This window comes from Meles meles, chromosome 4, assembly GCF_922984935.1.
Source record: "Meles meles chromosome 4, mMelMel3.1 paternal haplotype, whole genome shotgun sequence".
Lineage (NCBI taxonomy): Eukaryota > Metazoa > Chordata > Mammalia > Carnivora > Mustelidae > Meles > Meles meles.
The window spans coordinates 9612573-9632319 of NC_060069.1; the positions used below are offsets into that span (position 1 = coordinate 9612573).

The window sequence follows — 19747 nt, forward strand, 5'->3', positions numbered from 1 at the left end:
TCCCCAGCCGGAGGCACCACCTTAATGGTTTTCGCCAGCACCTCCCCAGTACCCGCTCCTCCTCCCTACCTTATTGACTTAGTCCCCCTCAGACTTTTTTTTTTTTTTTAAATATTTTATTTATTTGACAGAGAGAAATCACAACTAGGCAGAGAAGCAGGCAGAGAGAGAGGGGGAAGCAGGCTCCCTGCGGAGCAGAGAGCCCCATGTGGGGCTCGATCCCAGGACCCCGGGATCATGACCTGAGCCGAAGGCAGAGGCTTTAACCCACTGAGCCACCCAGGCGCCCCCCCCCTCAGACTTTTTGAACAGTCTTTTTATTAAGCTCTCCTGGATCATCCCCTGTGAGGGGACCATTTGTTTCCTGACAACACTCTCACCAGTACACTTTACAAGCAGGAGCTCAGAGAAAGCTTTTACAGTTTTCACAGATACCTGGTGCTTCTGATTCAGCCTTAAGAATGTCAGAAATGGGGACGCCTGGGTGGCTCAGTTGGTTGGACGACAGCCTTCGGCTCAGGTCATGATCCCGAAGTCCCGGGATCGAGATCCGCATCAGGCTCCCGGCTCCACGGGGAGTCTGCTTCTCTCTCTGACCTTCTCCTCGCTCATGCTCTCTCTCACTGTCTCTCAAATAAATAAATAAAATCTTAAAAAAAAAAAAAAAAGAATGTCAGAAGTGGAGCATCTTTCCCTTCAGGTGCCAGGCTGAGGTATATTAGGGACCTTTATTGAATTGTAATGGATTGAACCCTCAACCTTAAAGGAGAGGTAAGGTTTAGGAAAAAACAAGAAATTAGATGAATAACTAGGATACTAGGTTTTTCCTTTAAAAGCATTCCTACAGGAGCGCCTGAGTAGCTCAGTCAGTTAAGTGTCCAACATCTGATTCTGACTCAGGTCATGATCTCAGGGTTGTAAGATTGAGCCCCACATCAGGCTCTGTGCTAGGCATGGAGCCTGCTTAAAATTCTCTCTCTCCCTCTCACTCTGACCCTCCCACCTCCACCTCTCTAAAGAAAAAAAAAAAAAAAAGCATCCCTATGAACTTAAATGTTTACACATTCATATATTCTAATGATAAATATTGAAGCCATATTTGGGTCAGTATGCATACATTGGGTATATTCAGAGGAGGGTTGGAGAAGTGGTTTGGATTAAGAATTTGAAGGGCTTTTAATTTTGAAGTAATGAGGTGGATAAGGGAATGGTCAGAAGAATCTTGAGCAGGACATTAAAACAATTGGGCACATGCTTTAGAGAACTAAACTGGGAGTGTTTGGTGGAAGGCATTGAAGGTGATGAGGGGAGTCCAGAAGGGGAAGCCAGAAGAAATTAACAGTCCTGGTGACAAGTAAGAAGAGGCTAAGCTATCAGGGCAGCAGTAGGAAGGAACACTGTGGCAAGAGAGTCCAATAAGCCTTGGCCCATGATCCAGTGAGGAGATGGAAGGTCAGGGAGAAAGAGGAATCCAGAGGACTCAGATCTTTTGTGCCTGATTGACAAAGCATGGCGATCCTATTCATGGCAACACAGAAATCCAAAGGAGCTGCCAATGAGATGATGATTTGCTTTTGGACCTGATTGATGTTTTTCCAGGCCTCCCAGTAGAAACGGCACTCATAAATACGGTCCTAGGTTTCAGGAGAAGAGGTAGAAGCTGCAAGCAAATGGGTCTGGGTGGGATGCCCAGAGAGAAGAATACAGAGAGAAAAGGTCTCAGGATATTGTAGAAGATCTGCATTGGGCAGCAGGAGAAAGAGGGGCAACCAGTAGGAGAAGAAATGCCAAGGAAAGGTCTGGGACAAGGCAGCACTTCAAATGACTAGGAAGAAAATTTTATGAGATCAAGGGCAATAATCTCATATGGGAGAAAGAAGTCAGAACATGAAGAATTAAACACTGGGTCATGTGATAAAGAGGCACATATCATCTTATGTAAGAGCAATTTCAGCAACGTGAGACAGGGAGAGCCAGGAGTTAGGGTGTCGACAGAAGTAAGGAAGTGAACATAGCAGGTGTAACTGTTCATTCAAGAAGGCTGGCAGGGAAGAGGAGGCAAGAGAGGGAAAGGAGGAGAGCAAGTTGAAGATTAAAAGAGGGGAGGTTTCAGGCTAGAATCTGACCATAAATGGAGGAGAAGCCCCAGGGGAGGGAAAGAGACTAAGATGCTAAAAAGAGCCCTAGTCAATGATTCTTTTTCGGTCCATGGCCCCACTTGAGAACCTGATACACAATCTATATCCTCTCACTGGAAAATGCACACACCTGATTCTGCATGCAATTTCGGGAGGTCAAGGGCACCCCTGAGGACATTCCATCTCCTCCTTCGAATCCTCAAATCATAAGAACTGGAGGGCAATTGTCATGTGGCAGTCTAGGGAGAGGTGGGAGGAGGTGGGCAGATGAGAAACAGACTAGAGAGGGGGAGATGGAGTTCACTGTGTTTGGCACATGGCACAGCAGCCAAAAATAAAATAGATACTAGAATTTCACACACAAAACACAAAATCATAGACAGCATAGAAGAGACAGACACCATAAGGTATTTGGAAAGAAAACGGTAGAAGAGTTCACTGTTTCCTTTGAAAGTTACTGCTTTTCCAGATATTTAAAAATGTACTTTGTAAAGCAGATTTTCAGAGACAAGCTGTAAGCAACCTAAATGTCCAACAATAAGATAATGGCTATGTAAATTACAGTACCTCATTTAGGTGGATTATGGTAAAGTCATTTTAAATGATAATTACAATGATTGATGGTACCGGGACACCTTTATGACGTAATGTTAAGTGAAATAAAAAAGAATGTAAAGCAGAGCTACCCTATGGTTACAACCAGGTAAAACGTTTATGTCTTAAGACATGAGGAAGAGGAGGAGAGAGAGGAGAGAGAAAATCTAGAAAGGAAGAAGAAAACATGACCTGTTAGGCTAGTGAAATCCTTAAGGAATGACAACTGACCTCAGGGGCAGTCTTGAACTCCCAAAATTGTGTGCAGAATTAAGTGTGTGCATTTCCTGGTAAGAGGATATAAATCTTGTGTCAGATTTTCAAGTGGTCCCAGTGACCCCCAACAAGTGGTTTTTTTTTGTTGTTGTTGTTGTTTTTTCATATTTTCAGATGGCCATTTTTAGTATTGGCAATTTTCTACCATTAAGGATGGTACTTCCTTTATTTCTGATTTTACAGTCTACATTTTGGTACTCTAATATGAATGTGGCTCCTCCCAGATTAATCTTCCAGCCTAAAGAAAAGGATCACCTAAGACAAATTCTCTCAGGAAATCTTCCCGAACCTAACACGTTCTGGGCATCCTTTATCTACACTGTGTCTCAGTTCAAGTTTTAAATCTTTACAGTATATCCCAGACTAAACACTGGTGGACTGTGGGGAGGTGTAGACCTCCAAGAAATGAGAAGGAGCCCGGGGTTGAAGAGGGGAATGCTTTGCAGTTTGTGGGAAATTAACCAGGCAATCTTGGGGGTGTCTCCCATCCAGTCTAATTCCTATTTCTTTGCCCCCAGTGGAGTTTTGAGGAAATAGAAAAGCACAAGAGTTTAACCTGTCCTTTAAGAAATGGTCCAGACTGAACTGTATCTTCACCTACCAGGCTTATTGTATGAGTCCAGGCTGAATATAAATATATACAAACAAACAAACAAAGAAAACAGCTGCCCCAGCAGATGATATGAGAAAGGTTGACTACAGAGAGATTAGGCCACTAACCAGAGGTTGGTGGCCAGCAGCTTGCCTTAGAAAATACGGGGGAGGTTTCAAAGGACTTGTGTGTGGCAGACAGACAAGGGGATCTGAGGAGCGGTCTCCTTTCACAGAAGAAGCTTAACATATCCAAAGACAGATGCTTATCCTTGGCTTCCAGCTTCTTTCCGGAAGCGGCTCTGCACCCAGGGCTTGGTGGCAGTGGAGGGAGCATTTCCCATTCTGACTCTATAAGGTTTTGCAAAGCTGTTCCACTGGCTCTGCTTAATGATGAGCGAGGCCTCCTGGGCAGAAGGGGAGAGCCACGGGCCGGCGCCTGTTCCCGGGCCGCCCGCTGAGAAGATTGGAGCACACCCCAGAACCACAGGCTTTCGTAAATGCTTCCTACCCGACAATGAAAACGTGGCCGCCCCGGGAGCCCACCAGCCTTCAGGAAGCCAGGCGTCGGTGGCCACCTCCACAAACTGGTACTTTTCAGTCATTTTCTTGCTTTTATTTCTCAACTTAATCCCGTCTTTCACTGCCTCCCTGTTGCTTTTTAAAATAAACCTAACCTTTCGCTCTGTTCTCTTTCCACTAATGCTAACTTAAAGAGCACAGAGAATTCTTGGTAGAAGGCCACCTCCTGAAGATAGATTCTTTATCTCCAGCTTCATCAGGGAGATTTAAGAATCTATCACTTGCCAGGAAAAAGCTCTCTCAGCTGCCATACCCTTAAGACTGTCCATGGTTGTCTAGTCAATGATAAAACGGAGTGGAAACCTCCCCCACTTAGTCCCCGGAGGCCTGCCTGCAGAAAGAAAATAAAATTTCCCTCAGGCCTTTCGTATGTATACACAACACTGCCAAGAGCAGGTGACCCAACAACAACCCTCTAACGGGGAGATTCAGATGCTGCTACTATCTTCAAGATGCCGTCTCTTCCATTTCCAAAGAAATGTGGCCACTCCTTTTCCCTAACTGCCATCCATCAGTCACCAAATCCTCTTCATTTTCTATCCTAAACCTCTCTGGTCACAATCCCCTTCTCACGGTCACCTCCGCCACAAGCTAATTTGTTAAGCATAAGGAAATTATTCCAAGCCTGAGGATGAAGAGTTGTTAGAAAATGAAATGACCAACAAGGCCAGAATGAGGAGGAAGCAAGAGAGGCACCTGGGGTCCAAGATTTAAAAGGAGGCCTTCACTCTCAAGATCATGCAAGTGTAGGGTCAGCTGGGAACGAAAGCCTTGGATGTATGCCCTCGTCACCCCTCTTGCCTTCCCCTAGTCCCAACCCTGAGATATGTGCTCTACTTTAATATCTACTGTTGCCAAAATCTGCGTGTGTTCATCCAGACGTTAAATTATCTTCTCCCCGTAACACAACATATCCATTCAGGTGAGACACCTGGGCTTGGATGCTGCCACTTGGTGCCTGCGTACTTGGAGGCTCTTGCCCATGACTAGGGAGGAGAAGAGGAACATTTAGGTCTCTTGAGTTGTTGTTTTTCTTTATGGAGGTTTTTCCCTTCTGGGCTTTCTCCTACCTGGTTTCATTCTCCGGTTTTACATCAAGACACCAGCAAGCTTTTGTTACCATGGAATACCCTTGATACTCAGGTAATCAGCACATGGGACAATTTTAAACTGCACAGGCAGAAGCACAGGCAGAGGGTTGTGACGATCCGTGATGAAGAGCGCCTAAACAGAGCGGTTGTGAGCCATAGGTGCTGAGTATTAATAACAACATCTCGACACCTGCCAGTGATTTGCATTTTAGATAAATTGGAACAGAATCAAGGTTATCTCCATAACAACTTTCTCACATTCTCCAGAATTCTCTAGAGTCCTAAAATGTTTTCTTCAGTAGGAAAGAGGTGGCTTTCCACCTAGCCTTCCCGGCACAGTTTTTACCTTCTAAAGGCCATGTACTTGTGTGGGAGGCACTGATACCCCTTAAGTGTGTCTCATCAGAACCCAAAGGCTCAGCACGGTGGCTCTGCATGCTTGAGATCCATAAACCAGGAGGACTCTAGGTGTATGGTTTCTTCAGACACCGTCTCTCAAGCACCTCCCAAGTTTTCCTCTTAGAGAAGTTTTCCAGAAATAATCTGCATATATTTGGACCTCTGTGTGCTTGAGGCCCCATGGGTGGGTCCTGGAGTGCTTTACATCTCATTCTTATTCACAAAATACACGGAGGCCCCCAACACATGAACTTTTCATCACAGTCCTTGATTCAAAGGACCTTCACCTATTGTCTTCCTCTTTTTTTCCAGTGGGTTGACTTTTTTTTTTTTTTTTTCAGTGGGTTGACTTTTACCTTCTGGCTGGAATCTATCTCAGAAGATGCTGGATTTTGCTGGTCCTCTTAAATCACCCCCAGCCATTCTCAATAACACATTCTCCTTATTGCACAGACAGACAGACACACACACACTTTACTGGCTCTTTTCCTACCTTTTCAACTGGTCTGATTACAAACAGCTGTTCATTCAAGGCCATTCAATTCATCTCTCCTAAATTAATCTAGTTGCTTCTAAGCCTGTCTCCTTACTTCCAGGCTAAATCCCCTCCATTCTTTAGAGGAATAAACATAGCCAAGTACCATCTTGGCATGCTAGCCACAGCCATATATGTTCCCTTGGGTGTATAATGGCATAATAGAGAAACAGTCTTCCAAGCCATAGAGACTTGGGTTTTAACCCAGCTCTACGCTCAGAAAACTTTATCACCTTTGGGCTGGGAATCAGGAAGATCTTCATCGAGAAAAAGGAATAGCAATCTCTGCTTCCCAGAGTGTTTTCATGAAAACGAAGTAACACAAAACCTGGAAAGCAGATAGTACTGTGTCTGACACAGAGTAGGGTTTTAACAAAGGTTGCTCCTCTCTCCGTCCCTTTGTTATCTGAGCAAGGGCATCTCAGGGTTGGGGAAGTACTGTGTGATTTTTCTCCACCCGACCTTTCCTTTTGAAACACTGTTAGTACTAGCATTTTTATCAGCTGGTACTCCCTTTGTTGAGAACATCAGGGTGTTCTGAAAATAGATTTTGAATCCTGCTTAAATTTCTTTTCAACACAGTCCCGGGGAGGGGTGAGGAAGAAAAGGGACGCAAAACCAGTAATGGAGAAATAATCTCACACGAAAGAAAAAAGAAAGGTTGTAAGTGAATTGTTAGACTATCGCTTTTTCTCTTCTAATCACTTGGATTCTGTTGTAGCATTACAATATAAGGCATGGGGGCTATTTTCACCTATCATCCTTGCTCTTACAGGGTCATCTTTCAGGAGCAGAAATGAAACACATAGCACCTTTTCTCTGTCCTTCCAGAAGTGACAGTCCCCCCTAAAGAAATCCAATGGGACATTCCAATTATGTGTCATAATGGAATTTTGTCAAATAATATACAAGTAACATTTCCCACTCACAGGATCATAAGAGAACATAAAGCCTTTCTGTCAGTAGTCAGCTTGTGAGTGGATCCTGACAGGCCCTGAAGAAAAAGAGATGTAACACAAACATTTCTTGCTTTTTCCTTTTGTTTTAATTGTTTTAATCATCCCCATCTTTTCCCTACCACTCCCCACACTCCCCACTCCCAAGCTGAAGCTTTTTTTTTTTTTTTTTTTTTTGAGAGGGGTTGGCTGGGTTAACTTTTATTTAATTGGTAATGATGTTGGAAATCAGAAGAAATGATCCTTCCCATTTTCGCACTCTCCAGGCTTGAGCCTGTAGTGGTTGTTTGCTGTTGTTAAGAGTATTAAGTGAGTCAGCTCTTACTTAGATAATGATGGCAGGGGTCAGAAGAAATTTAAGAAATTCAAGGATAGTATCTACTTGGTGCCAAGACAGAGGTTTTTCTTCTTTACGTCCCAGTCACGGTGCCAGAGCATCCAGGCTTCTTCTCTGTTACAGGCAGGACTTCTCTCACATGAGGGAAAACCAAAAGCTAATGCCTCACTCGAAGCTGCTTCTTGCAGAAAACTTATTATAACCATGTCAACACGTCTCTGCAGCTCGCCACTCACAAAAATATGAGTATGGCTTTTGAGACAGACCACACCGGTAACACAGAATTTAGTTTTAAGGTAATTTACCTCTGCCTCTGAGATGGAATTGTCCTGCCTGGACAGCAGAGAAGTCTTTTCTTAGTGAATCGGGAACTGGGGACCAGATATTCTATCCGTACTCAGGCTGCCTGGTAATGGGGATCGGCAGTGGCTGGGCTTTCTGACCGACAGGTCCATCTCAAGTTCTGTTTTGGCACTGGGGGAGGGGACAATTGAAGACTACAGACATGGTCTCCACCAAATTAATAACTCCTCTCCCTCTCCTTCTTGGCAGCATACGTGATGTGCTGCTTTTTCCGTCTTGAGCCGTGTCCTTAGTGTGGCTGATCACAATGCCTGTGAGACGCGTTCACTTCAATCCACCCATTCTCCTCTTTTCTCTTCCAGGTAGCTATCGATTTCACAGCCTCAAATGGGGACCCCAGGAACAGCTGCTCCCTGCACTACATCCACCCTTACCAACCCAACGAGTACCTGAAGGCCTTGGTGGCCGTGGGGGAGATCTGCCAAGACTATGACAGGTATAAGACGCCCAGTTGGCTCACGCCTTATCTTTCTGTGGGTTCTGATGGTCCCTCGCTGATCCCGGGCAGAAAAGTGGAAATCAGGTCCAACGGCTACCCACACTGAGGCTCACAAAGAAACAGGATAAAGGCTTGCCCAAACCTTTTATCCTCTCCACACCTAGAGAAACTGAGCTTATGCCACACTCAACTTGGTCACACACACACACACACACACACACCACAATCCTTTCTCAGCTTTCTTATTTGGCTTGCAAAACCACCTTCGTTTTTGTGAAGTTTCAGAAGGTGTCTTGCTACTCAAAGCTTGGTCTGCGGACTACCAGCATAGCACCACCCAGAAACTTAGAATATTCTCTCAAGCCCCACTCCAGACCTATTGAATTAGAATCGGCATGTTAACAAGATTCACAGATGATATGTGTGCACTGTGGACTTTGAGAAGCACCAGTTTATTGGACCTTATTGCGTCTAACCCTCACATTCTGCCTTGTGTAGTAGGCACTACTTAGCAGGAGAGAACGGTGCGGGGAGGTTAAGCAATCTGTGCACTCACTCAGCCCGAGGCAGGATTTGAACACAGATATAATTCATTCTACCACTAAAGCTCATAACCACGGTGTTTCACTGACTTCAGAGCTACTGGTAACATTAGCAGAGGGTGTGCATCACCCATGTGCCTTTGTGTGTGCCCATGGGAGTGTTTGTATGTGTTGGTATGTGTGTATCTAGAAAACTTGATTTTGGGGATCAGATTGGTATTATGTTAATTTTTCCTCGCTGGTAAATATTGACCTTTCCCACCAAAAGAATTGAGATTCACATAAATTACATTAAACTGAATGCGTTTTGCCTTTTCAGTATTTCCAGGTTGAGGGAAAATTGTTGACATGTTCAAAAGGTTCTTTGAGGTAGAACCAATGAAAATATAAATACAGGTAAATCTCACTTGCATCCTTAGTATGATTATAAAACAAGGCCAGTGAGCAATAAGAAGCAACAAACTAACTAACCCTTTAAATCAGGAGAATAAGTGACTCTGTCCTCCAGTTTCAGATAGCATGACTTCTGTTCTTTCTAGTCTCATAATTAGTGGTAGTAAGATTACAAGCCTGTTGCCTCAGGCCTACAAGGAATGAAACAATCTAGTGACCACAACGTGCAGAGAAACAAACACGACAGGGGAGGAGGAGGGTCTCGTCATTCTTCTTCCTGCTGGTGATTGTCTGGATTTGGCTTGGTCACTGCCAGTAACTCAACTGGGTTTGAGGGCAGCTGGGGACTGAACGAACAGGTCCGGTAAAAGCAAACAGTTTGAAACACTCAAGCCCTTGCTGACACTTGCCCTCTTGTGCATTTAGAACAGAAGGCAATAGCATTTTAAATTACCTTGTTGAAGTGATACTTCTCATACTTAACCTTGAGATATTAACTATGAAGACAACTTGAATTTCAGCTTTGATTTGTTTTGGCCCAAATACAGGGAGTATTCCTAGAGAGGATATATATCATACGGAGAGTTCCACCAAGGAAAGAAAAAACTGACAAACTACATCTCCATTGCCAGAAACTTCTCCATCCATCCCCAAGACACCAAAGCAGTCATCTCTTGCACAGAAATGATTGAGTGTACTGGTGTATACATAAGAGGCCAGAAAGAAGGAGGGGGTGGATAGCTACAGGATTCTTAATAACTTTTAAATCTCGAAATGCTCATAAAAGAAATGGAGTAGGTAAAGTGCTCCATACAAGACAATAAATAGATGCTTAACAATAATGTTGACTCTCTTCGGGAAAGAAGGCAGTGCACTCATGCATTCCAAAGGGAAGTTTGGTGGGTTGACCAGGAACTAAGCTGCCAGTGCCCAGAGCCTTGGCTGTGGTTCTGCAGCAGATTTATGGAATGATCTGGAACACGGTGCTGAACTTCCTGTTTCCTGGTCACCTCACATGCAAGATGCAGATACTATGATCCCAGGGACCCGTATATCTTTTAGAGCTATTATCCCCTTAAAATATAGAAGCCAGGCAAAGGCAAAGCCCAGAGAGCATTTTGTATTCATGTGAAAATACAGATTGAGTGTAAAACTAAGATGGGACACCTTAGGGGTTACATGAAGAGTTATTGTAAATTATTCTTTTTAACATTTTAATAGGATAATATGGAAATTACTGGCCCAACTGTCCAGGAAGATCAGGCTTCTGCAGCTCAGTGGAGCTTGATGTATACGTATATGTATATGTATAAAGAAGGCAGCTCAGCCTTAAAAAGGGCAAATACCAAAGGAGGAAAAACACTGAAAAGCCCAGGCGCTCTTTTGAAAGACTCCCTGGAAAAATGTGTAATGCAAGCTGCTGCCTTGAGAACTGACAAGGTTCCACAGTTTCTCCTTTGCGTGGGTGGGTAGACAATAGACAGGCAGAGTCAGGAAATTTCAAGTTGGGGCTTTGGAATTAATTTATTCTCACATCAAAGTCACTGAGGTTGATGTTCAAAAGAAACACTTGAATAAAAACTGACAGAAGGCGTCGTTCCCCCTCCTGCAGCAACAGAGAGGTTTTTAATCCCCATGAGCCTTAGAAATTGCTCCCAGCCTCTGACAACCAGGGGTTTTTCTTCCTGCCTTGTACAGTCATTGCTGAGGGGTCAGTACGAGGTGATCCATGAAGTAGAACAGCTTGCGAGATGCATAAAGCCCTTCTCAGGGTGGCCTGGAAGGGGAAGCTTTTCCACAAATATCTGGTCCTAAGCCCAGAAGACAGTCCTGCCCGCCTGCTCTGTCTCTCTGTGTCTGTGCCTGTTAAAGAGAGAACACTGCCCGTAATTTCCCCTTGGACTCCCCAAGCATGCACACATACCTGCTCACACACATACACACACACACACACACACTCACACACACAAGCTCATATATTCCATTTGCGTTGTAGCATTTGCCCAGCTCCTTTAAACATCCCGGTCAGGTTGCTCAAGATCAAGGTGACATCCATGCTTTGGGCCCTGCAGAGATATAGGCCTCTGACCCCCTGCCGTGTCCTCCAAAAAAAGGCTGGTCTATCTGCTATCAAGAGAGTACAGATACTGAATACATTGCTTGCAATCATAGACTGCCATGTCATGGATGTGGCCACCCCAGAAGGAGACAGAGGTTTCAGCAGCTGAGGCAGGAGTCTTCCTGCATGGTGTGTTAGGAGGCGAAGTTAGGGCCCCATCTGACGGGTATTGGGTTTAGAATCAGAAGATAGGTTTGTAACACAGTGCCCCCACTTCCACTCCACCAACACCAGTCAGGGGTTCTCAGCCTTGGCTGCACACTGGAATCATTCGGCTTGTCTTAAAATATAGCGATGCCTGGGCCCCACCCCAGAGCCTGCTTTAATTAGTCCGGTGTACATCCTGAGGAGTCAGGATTTTTCATGGGCATTTTTCTAATGGGCATCCCAAGTTGAGCTCCAGAGTTAAATTGGTTGGATGGGTCAGATGCGATGGCTAAGAAGCTATGCAGCACCTGTTGGCCACCGGGCACCTCACGTGGTACCATAAAGACAGAGATAAATTAATAGAGCATGATTTCCCCCAGCTGCTTCACAGTTTCAGAGAGAAAAAGGCATGTAAATAAATCACGGCCCGGCACAGTCAGGGTGGCTTTGCCCTGTGTAAGGATGGGGACTGCATCAAGAGAGAGGGAGTCAGTTTCCCAGGTTAGTTTCCAAGGCAGTCAAGGAGGGCCTTCTGTGAATGGCAAATTCTGGGATGTTCAGAATGGTAATTCTGATCCTTTGGAATGCTGATTCCATTCTTTGTTGTTATTAGAACATGGATGGACTTTTCTTTATTATTCTGAATCTTTAGACCAGTCCAGCCTCCTCCAAAGGGCAGAGTCAACAGGGGTGATGGAAAGAGCAGGGGGTCCTACGGACAGGTAGACCTGGGGTCAGACCCCGGCTCTGCTGCCTCTGTTCTGAGGTTTCCTTCCATTCCATGAGCCTTGGCATCCTTGATTTCAAATGGAAGATTTATCAAACTTTCCTTGCAGAGCAGTTGTAAGGATTAGCTAGAAAGTGGCTAGCTAGCACGTGTTCTGCCTGTGAAACTCAGTAAATGATAGAGGCTATTATCTTCAATACTCTTAATTAGTCTTAAAAATAAACTGAACACAATAGGAAAAAGGGATTACAGTGTCAGATCTAAAGGACATTTTGGACCAATGACCTTTAATTTTTGATTTTGAGCATATACCCTTAAAAAGGATTTTATAAAAATGTGTAATCTCACACATTTTTACATTGAAATCTAATGTTTTCCATCATGAGTTTAAACAATGACAAAGACCGAAAATCCTGGTGTATTGTAAATAGGAACATTTAAAAATAAAACTCTTACATAACTCTTGTGAATGCATTTAGTAGGATCTAAATAGCATAGCTCTGTGATACCATCATCCATTTTAAAAATGTATGAACAAGCTCTTTAACTGGAGTTGAGAATTTTAATTATTTCTTTTTTTCATGAAACTATATTTCCAGTCCCCTCCCCCAAGGAACTTCATCCTAATGTATCTTTAAGATTTGGGTTCAAAATCCTTTTATTGAATTTCTACAATAAAAATATGAATATAAATTTTAAAATTTCTAATGCCTAAAACTTTCTCTGTTGTAAAGATTCAAAATCTTTTTTTTAAATCTTCTGTTGGAGCCTTTATTACAATTATTATTAGTGCATAATTGATCAAAAGAACATAAATATATTGGAAATGTCAATGTCTAATTATTGCCTATAAAAAAATAAAAACTTTTAATGAAACAAATAGTGGGGTCTTTTCCCAAGTAGTTTACCTATCTATAGGTGAATGCTACCTAGTACTAGAATAGAACAGTCTAAGATCAATTCTAATCCAATTTTTTTATCAATATAAATACTAAGAAAACTTGTTCTTATCAATAAGCACATGGTAATGAAAAGAGTCTGATGAGCAGTATTACTCATTTATTTCTGTTCGAAGTTATATATCAAAAAAAATCACATAATCGTTTATCACCAAAATGTATTTTTAATGATCTACCAGCTGATATCAGCACTTCCCACAATTTTTTAAAGCAAAAATTGGCAACTACCTGACTGGCAAAGGGATTTGATTCCTGGTTCCCTTATTTTCTACTGCAGAGTTTCTACACTCTGGAACAATGCACCATTGTGGTTAAGATTCAGAATGGGTAAGGAGAAGGGTAATTGTGAAAGGGAAGGTGTGAATGGAGAGCTGGTCTTCCCATTATAGGTGTTCCCAGAAGATCAATTTCAACAGAGAATAGCTATGAAAGTAGAGAAACTGAATACTGATTTCCTTTAAAAAAAAAAAAAAAAAAAAAAAAAAGCCATGCTCTCCTTTCCCCAGAAGGGCTTTGCATTTATTTCCATGTACCTCAGTGCTAAAACCATTGTCTTAAAGAACAGTCTTAATTAAATGTCTAGGTGTTCTGAAATGCCATTTTACTCTGAGTCACCTCTGTTTCCTTATGGATGAAGTAAGTTGTCTTTATTTTTATTGCCCTCTTTCTTCATCTCAAAGTCTTCCTGAACAGGAGGATAAAAATGGTGTTTGAAAATGAATCTTCCATCTGGAGATCATTGGAACAAGGTCACTCCCTAACAAGTTCAGAACGGCATGTTCATTTACCGTTGAAGACAATGGGCTCTTTTCTTGTATTTTTTACTATGTTATTCCAATAGTGAGAATAAAAGATTGCCTTTAAGCAGTGTGGTAACATTGAATTTTCCAAGTGAGCAAGTTCCACCCATCTTTTCCCAGTAGTTGCTGAGTGGCCCCTTTCTCGGGGCTGAGTGGATTCAATCTCAAGTTCTTTGATGTGCTGGTGTACCCGATGCTCCCTTGTGTGCTCAACCTGCCTTCTCTTGCCTCTTGCGTAAGACTTCTCTCTGCCCAGTTTTATTTTTAATCAGGAAGCGTGGATGTTTAAATCTATTGTGCTTAGGCTCGAAACTTTTTCTTCAGTATGTCTGTTAGTTAGAGACCTTGTGGTGGCTAACTTCAGAGAATTGATGCCCTCCTGGGTCATTAATTATTCCTCTTCTAGGGTGAGGCATTTTCCCTACCTCCCTGCTCTTGAAATTCAATTACATAACAGTGCATCATGCTCGGCAAACTTCAAATCCCCAAGGGTGGCTTAGAAGGTATAAAAAGAATGTCATTAAGGCTGGAACATTGGTTTAGTGATTAGTAATGGATGGAATATTAGATCTCACCCTTCCTAGACTCATCAAAGAAAAAAAATAAAAGGTATGGAGCCCCCTAAGTTCCTGTTTGGACTTAGCCATCTCCAGGTTGGAAGAACCAGGACCCATTCTCCACCCTGGAAAATGTTTTTCCAGACTTGCCCCAAAAGTACCTCTGAACTCTCCCTCACAGATTCCTCTTCATAGCTGCTCGCCCTTGTTTTGGTTAAAGAGGAATTACTGAGGTGATATATTTCAGTATTTCCAAGGACCTGAAGTATCTTTTTTTCTCAGAGCTGTGACTAATCCTTTATAAGATGTTGTGTTTTTCTATTTACCACTATTAATACCTTTTCTACTAAATGCCAGACGCAATGCAGCACAAAGCCTGTTCCTTCACAATAGTCAGGAAAATGGAGAGCTGGTGGCTTTCTGGAGAATTTGACTAATTCCAAAGAATTCTGGCTTCCTTGTATCTCCCAACCCCTACTCCAAATTTGCTTGACTTTACCGTATTTTAGTGACGTGTTATCAAAGTCATCATTGGCTACTAATGACCTCTCCATCTGTCAGATGGTGATGGGTAAAAATCTGGCTTGGGTACTTTGACTACTCTGTCAGCCGTGGGGGGGTGGGGTCCCCTTTGGTTGACAGAGCCATTCAGAGACAGCGAGCCCTAATCTGAATTTCCTTTCCTCCTTTACTAACTCTGCAAAGAGCTGAGAAATGTAGGAATTGTTCCAAGAACAAGTCTCAGTTGTATTTTTAATGGGAGAGAATGTAAAAAGTAGATGGCATGAAAAGGATATGCCCCTGCCAAGAGCAATATTCCAGAGCCCCACCCAAAGGTTTGCCTAAAGAGAGTCTTACTTGTCTGGTCAGGGGGCCCCATTACTGGACATTCCAGAAGGAAATCACATGTAATGCTATATACAATCATTAAATTATAATGGGACAACAGGAAAGGCATGGGCTTTAGAATCACACGGTCCTCCCGGGTAAACACCTTTGGCCATCTTCTTAGCCTTTCTGAGACTCAGTTTATCTATAAGCAGGACTAGTAAAGAGGTGGAACTTCAAGGGTTGCATGAGAATTAAGTAAAAATGTACATTGCTTAGCATCACGCCTGGCACATTGTATGTGCCAATTAATTTTAATTCTTTGCCCCATCATCTCACCTATAGTACAATAAAGTTGGAGTTGATATAACATATGTGAGTGAATAAATTAAGAGAGAAATTTCAGTATGCATAAGAGAAACCAAGCCATGATTCAGTTCATGGGTTATCTAGTCATTAAATATTTATTGTGCACATACTCTATGGCAAGTATGCTGAAGAGAGGGGCAAGGGGCAGTTTGGGACAGAGAGGCAAGAGACGTAAAGTTATTAATGCAAAAAAAAAATCCCTTTGCATTCAGGAGATAAGAAAAGATATGTAAACAGTTTATATTGTTTGTATGAGTTAAAGTAATGGACACAATGAGTCCTGTAGATGGTACCAAGCTCTGACAGCCAGCCTTCCAAGCTTTCCATTGATTTTTCATATATCTTTGGATTTAGATTTGTCTGGATTTGAACCCTGGCTCTAACTAGCAGCCTGATCTTGGATAAGTCACTTTACCTCCCAAGGCATTTTGCCACCTGGGAAATGGGAATAATGGTCTCTCTCTACAAAGATTTTAAAAGATAACATATATGAGAAACCCTAATAATCAACCACTGAAGTTACCTAATTCATGATCCCTTTTCAAAGACAGAAAACAGGTAGGGGAGGTGAGGCAATCCTGGGCCATTTTATTCCTTAGTATCAAATCTAGCAAAAAGTTATGGGAAGAAATTGCAGGCTAATGACTATAAAGAACTTTGGGGTTTCCTTCTTGATTTTAATTACCCATGCTACTGCTATCCCATTACCACAGATAATCAAGAAGCATGAGTCAGCATTTGGCATAGTAACATGTCCTTGTGAGGTACTGCAGGTTCATGTTTTTCTTCCTGATTAGATGAACAAATGAAGCAACTTCTTCTTTTTTTTCCAGTGACAAAATGTTCCCAGCCTTTGGGTTTGGTGCCAGGATACCCCCAGAGTACACGGTGAGTGAGTGAGATCCTTTGCTGTAGCCAAAGGATGACTTGGGTTTCCTTCATAGGAGTTCACTCTTTTGGCCCTTGATAAAATTGTGTAAGTGGAGCCCAAAAACTCAGAAATGGTCTTCAGAACCAGTGGGACTAACTCACTAGTACCTGTCTTTCTTTCTTTTTTTTTTTTTTTAAAGATTTTATTTATTTATTTGACAGACAGAGATCACAAGTACATAGAGAGGCAGGCAGAGAGAGAGAGAGAGGGAAGCAGGCTCCCTGCTGAGAAGAGAGCCCGATGCGGGACTCAATCCCAGGACCCTGAGATCATGACCTGAGCCGAAGGCAGCGGCTTAACCCACTGAGCCACCCAGGCGCCCCAGTACCTGTCTTTCGATGAAACTCAATCTCCTGTATTCCAGATGAGTCTTCTCAGAGGTCCGAATGAAGGTCCCATTGTTGAGCTTCATAATAGATATGATCAGAGACTGATAAAATACTCAATAAGTTGATCTCCACCGGCTCAGAACCTATTTATTCAGGTGTCCCCCAGAGAAAGGTCCTACTGACAATGCCAACAGTGAAAGTTCATGACAAGGATGTCTACAGACTCCCTCACTCCAAGTCCCTGAGCAGGCCTATGTGGGGGAAAGAAAGAGTGAAGTCCTGAAGGGGAACCACTTTGGCTTTGAGTATTGGGAAGCTGGAAGCTTCTGTGAAAACAGTGGCATCCTAGTTGGTATTGATTTCTCATGAACAAGGAGGGCAAAGATTGTGAAGAGAGACTTGCATTGCAGGGGAGCCGAAACATTGTGCTGTGGTATACCAGATGCTCCTGTGGGACACTCTCCACAGAGAATTCTGCTCCCACAGGTAGCATGCTAAGTGCAAGCAATAGTGCTTAGTCATCAGTTTCTCTTTTACTGATTGAATTGCCATGCAGGAGAAAAATGCTGACGTTTGCTCCCACACCAGAGCTCTCAGACCAAGGGCCTTCCCCTCCTGTGTCCTTTTCGAAAAAAGGGAATCCAAAGCCCTATTACTGCTGGGGTGAACAGTGGATGGACTGGCGAGTCTCTGACCTGTCCTCTTTCTTGTTGGCCTCAAAACCCACACTGTCTTCCCTCCCAGACATGGCTACAGAATTCTAGAAGCATTTGTTGGAAATTGAGCGCATGAGAAGGAAGAACATAGAACAGGAGCTGCTGACTGGTGACCTGTAGACATGATTCAGGCCACAAATGTATTATATCTGACACAACTTTTTTCAAAGAATTATGCAATTTTTTTACAATGTTAGATTTCTTGCTTCTCCAGAAAAACTGGAAGACCTGGCAACACTAAGATTCAAAGATTATACATATAAGAATTAGCCAGAACCTGAGGAGATGCAGTCACCTTTAGATGGAGTATCAAATCCAGAATCTGGACAGATGGGTGCCAGCCTTCTTCCCAGAGCTGCTGAGCTTTGAGAACAATCAGTCAAAACCACCAGTCCATGGGGAACCTGGGTGTTTCAGTTGGTTAAGCTTCTACCTCTTGATTTCAGCTCAGGTCATGATCTCAGGGTCATGAGATCAAGCCCTGTATTGGGCTCTGCACTCAGCAGGGAGGCTACTTGAGAATCTCTTCCTCTCCCTCTGCCCACCCCTCCCCTGCCTCTCTCTCTCTCTCTAATAAATAAATAAATCATAGAAAAAAAAAAAAGCATAAAAGCAACCACCAGTCCAACTATCCAGAGATGCTAGAACATTCTCCACCACATTCCCACCAGGTGGTTTTCTGGTCTCAGCCTGGCCCAGCAGGGCTAACTAAGGTCAGAGGTGTACAGTTCACTTGTTTCAGCCTCTCCTTTTCTCATCTATGACGTCTACCTGACCCCCGTCCTGGTGTAACTCATCCTTCTTGATGCTTTCTGAAATCCTCATGCTCACCTGATCCCTTGACTCCATGCTACCTGCCAGCTAACTTATTCTTCCTTCTGTCTTAACAGACATCCCTCCCATATCCTCATTGCTGTTCTCAAAAAGTCATGCAAATGCCCCTTCTCCCATGCCTAATTTCCCCTCCGCCATGACAGGCACTGATGGTCTCATCCTGTCAGGTGCCCCCAGAGAGTTTGTCACAATTGCCTTCTGTAGGATGAAATCTCAGAGTTTGCCTTGAAACTGAGCCACAAGCACCTCTGTCTTAGTTTGTACACTCTTGGGAACAGACCTTGAGACAAGGATTTGGAGGCAAGTTGTTTATTTGAGAGGTGGAGGAAACCTCAATAGAGAGTGGGGAAATGGCGGCAAGTCAACACAGGGCATGCTAACAAGTCAGTTACCTCTGTGGGCAGTTGGAACTTAATTCTGCTAGGGGCCCCAGGGAGATAATGCAGAGCATGCATAGACCCCAAGAGATAAGACAGCTGGGGTACTGATACACCATTTCCTGTCATCCAGTGAGTGATTAAGGACAGCTCCCCGGGGATGTTGGTTTCCCAATACTTTCAGCTAGGCAGGCCAGAGAAAAACTTAAGGTAAATAAAGCAGGTAAGATGGTTGGAAGTCAGCTGACTTGCCTGGAAGTGCTCAGGGCAAGGAAATGTGGGATAGGGCACCAACACTAAGAAAAGAGAGATCTTGTAACGCAATGACCTATCTTCTAGCCCCCAAAAGAGTTAGTGCTTGGAAACAGCACTTGAAATGGAAGAAGTCTCTGTATAATTCCAAATGATCCAATAAACATGTCCAGATGCCAAAAACATCCCTCTTATTTTATCAGGTTTTAGAAACCAAAAAGTAAACAATATCTTTTTTGACCTTATGCATAGCTCCTGCCAGATAGAGGAAATTGTGTTGGAAGAGGAAAAGCTGTATTTATTACTTTTCCAAGAGTAGAGTCTATTTTAACCTGTGTATATGTGAAAATCCTTCTGCCCTATATTTCTGCATATCATGTTAGAATGATTCTTAAATGTCAACGGCTTAGCTGGCACCTTCATAACCATCATCATGTTGGGCAGGCAGCTTGCATTATTGAGCTATCATTGTTTTTATCACTGGGCCCAAATAGAGCTCGACCAGATCTAAGCCTCCAGGCTGTGGCTGGTTCTATCTGGAAGCTATTTGGAGTTACATTTTTCTT

At 43.2% G+C, this 19747-nt stretch overlaps 1 protein-coding gene across 2 annotated transcripts in view; it reads left to right on the forward strand.

Annotated features, from left to right (window-relative positions):
- Nucleotides 1–19747, forward strand: part of CPNE4 (copine 4) — a 505564-nt gene that overhangs the window by 472319 nt on the left and 13498 nt on the right. For both annotated transcript variants that reach the window (XM_046001314.1, XM_046001315.1), the window contains exons 11-12: nucleotides 8165–8298; nucleotides 16576–16630. In XM_046001314.1, coding sequence (XP_045857270.1) covers nucleotides 8165–8298; nucleotides 16576–16630 — 189 coding nt within the window. The remainder of the gene's footprint in view (nucleotides 1–8164; nucleotides 8299–16575; nucleotides 16631–19747) is intronic.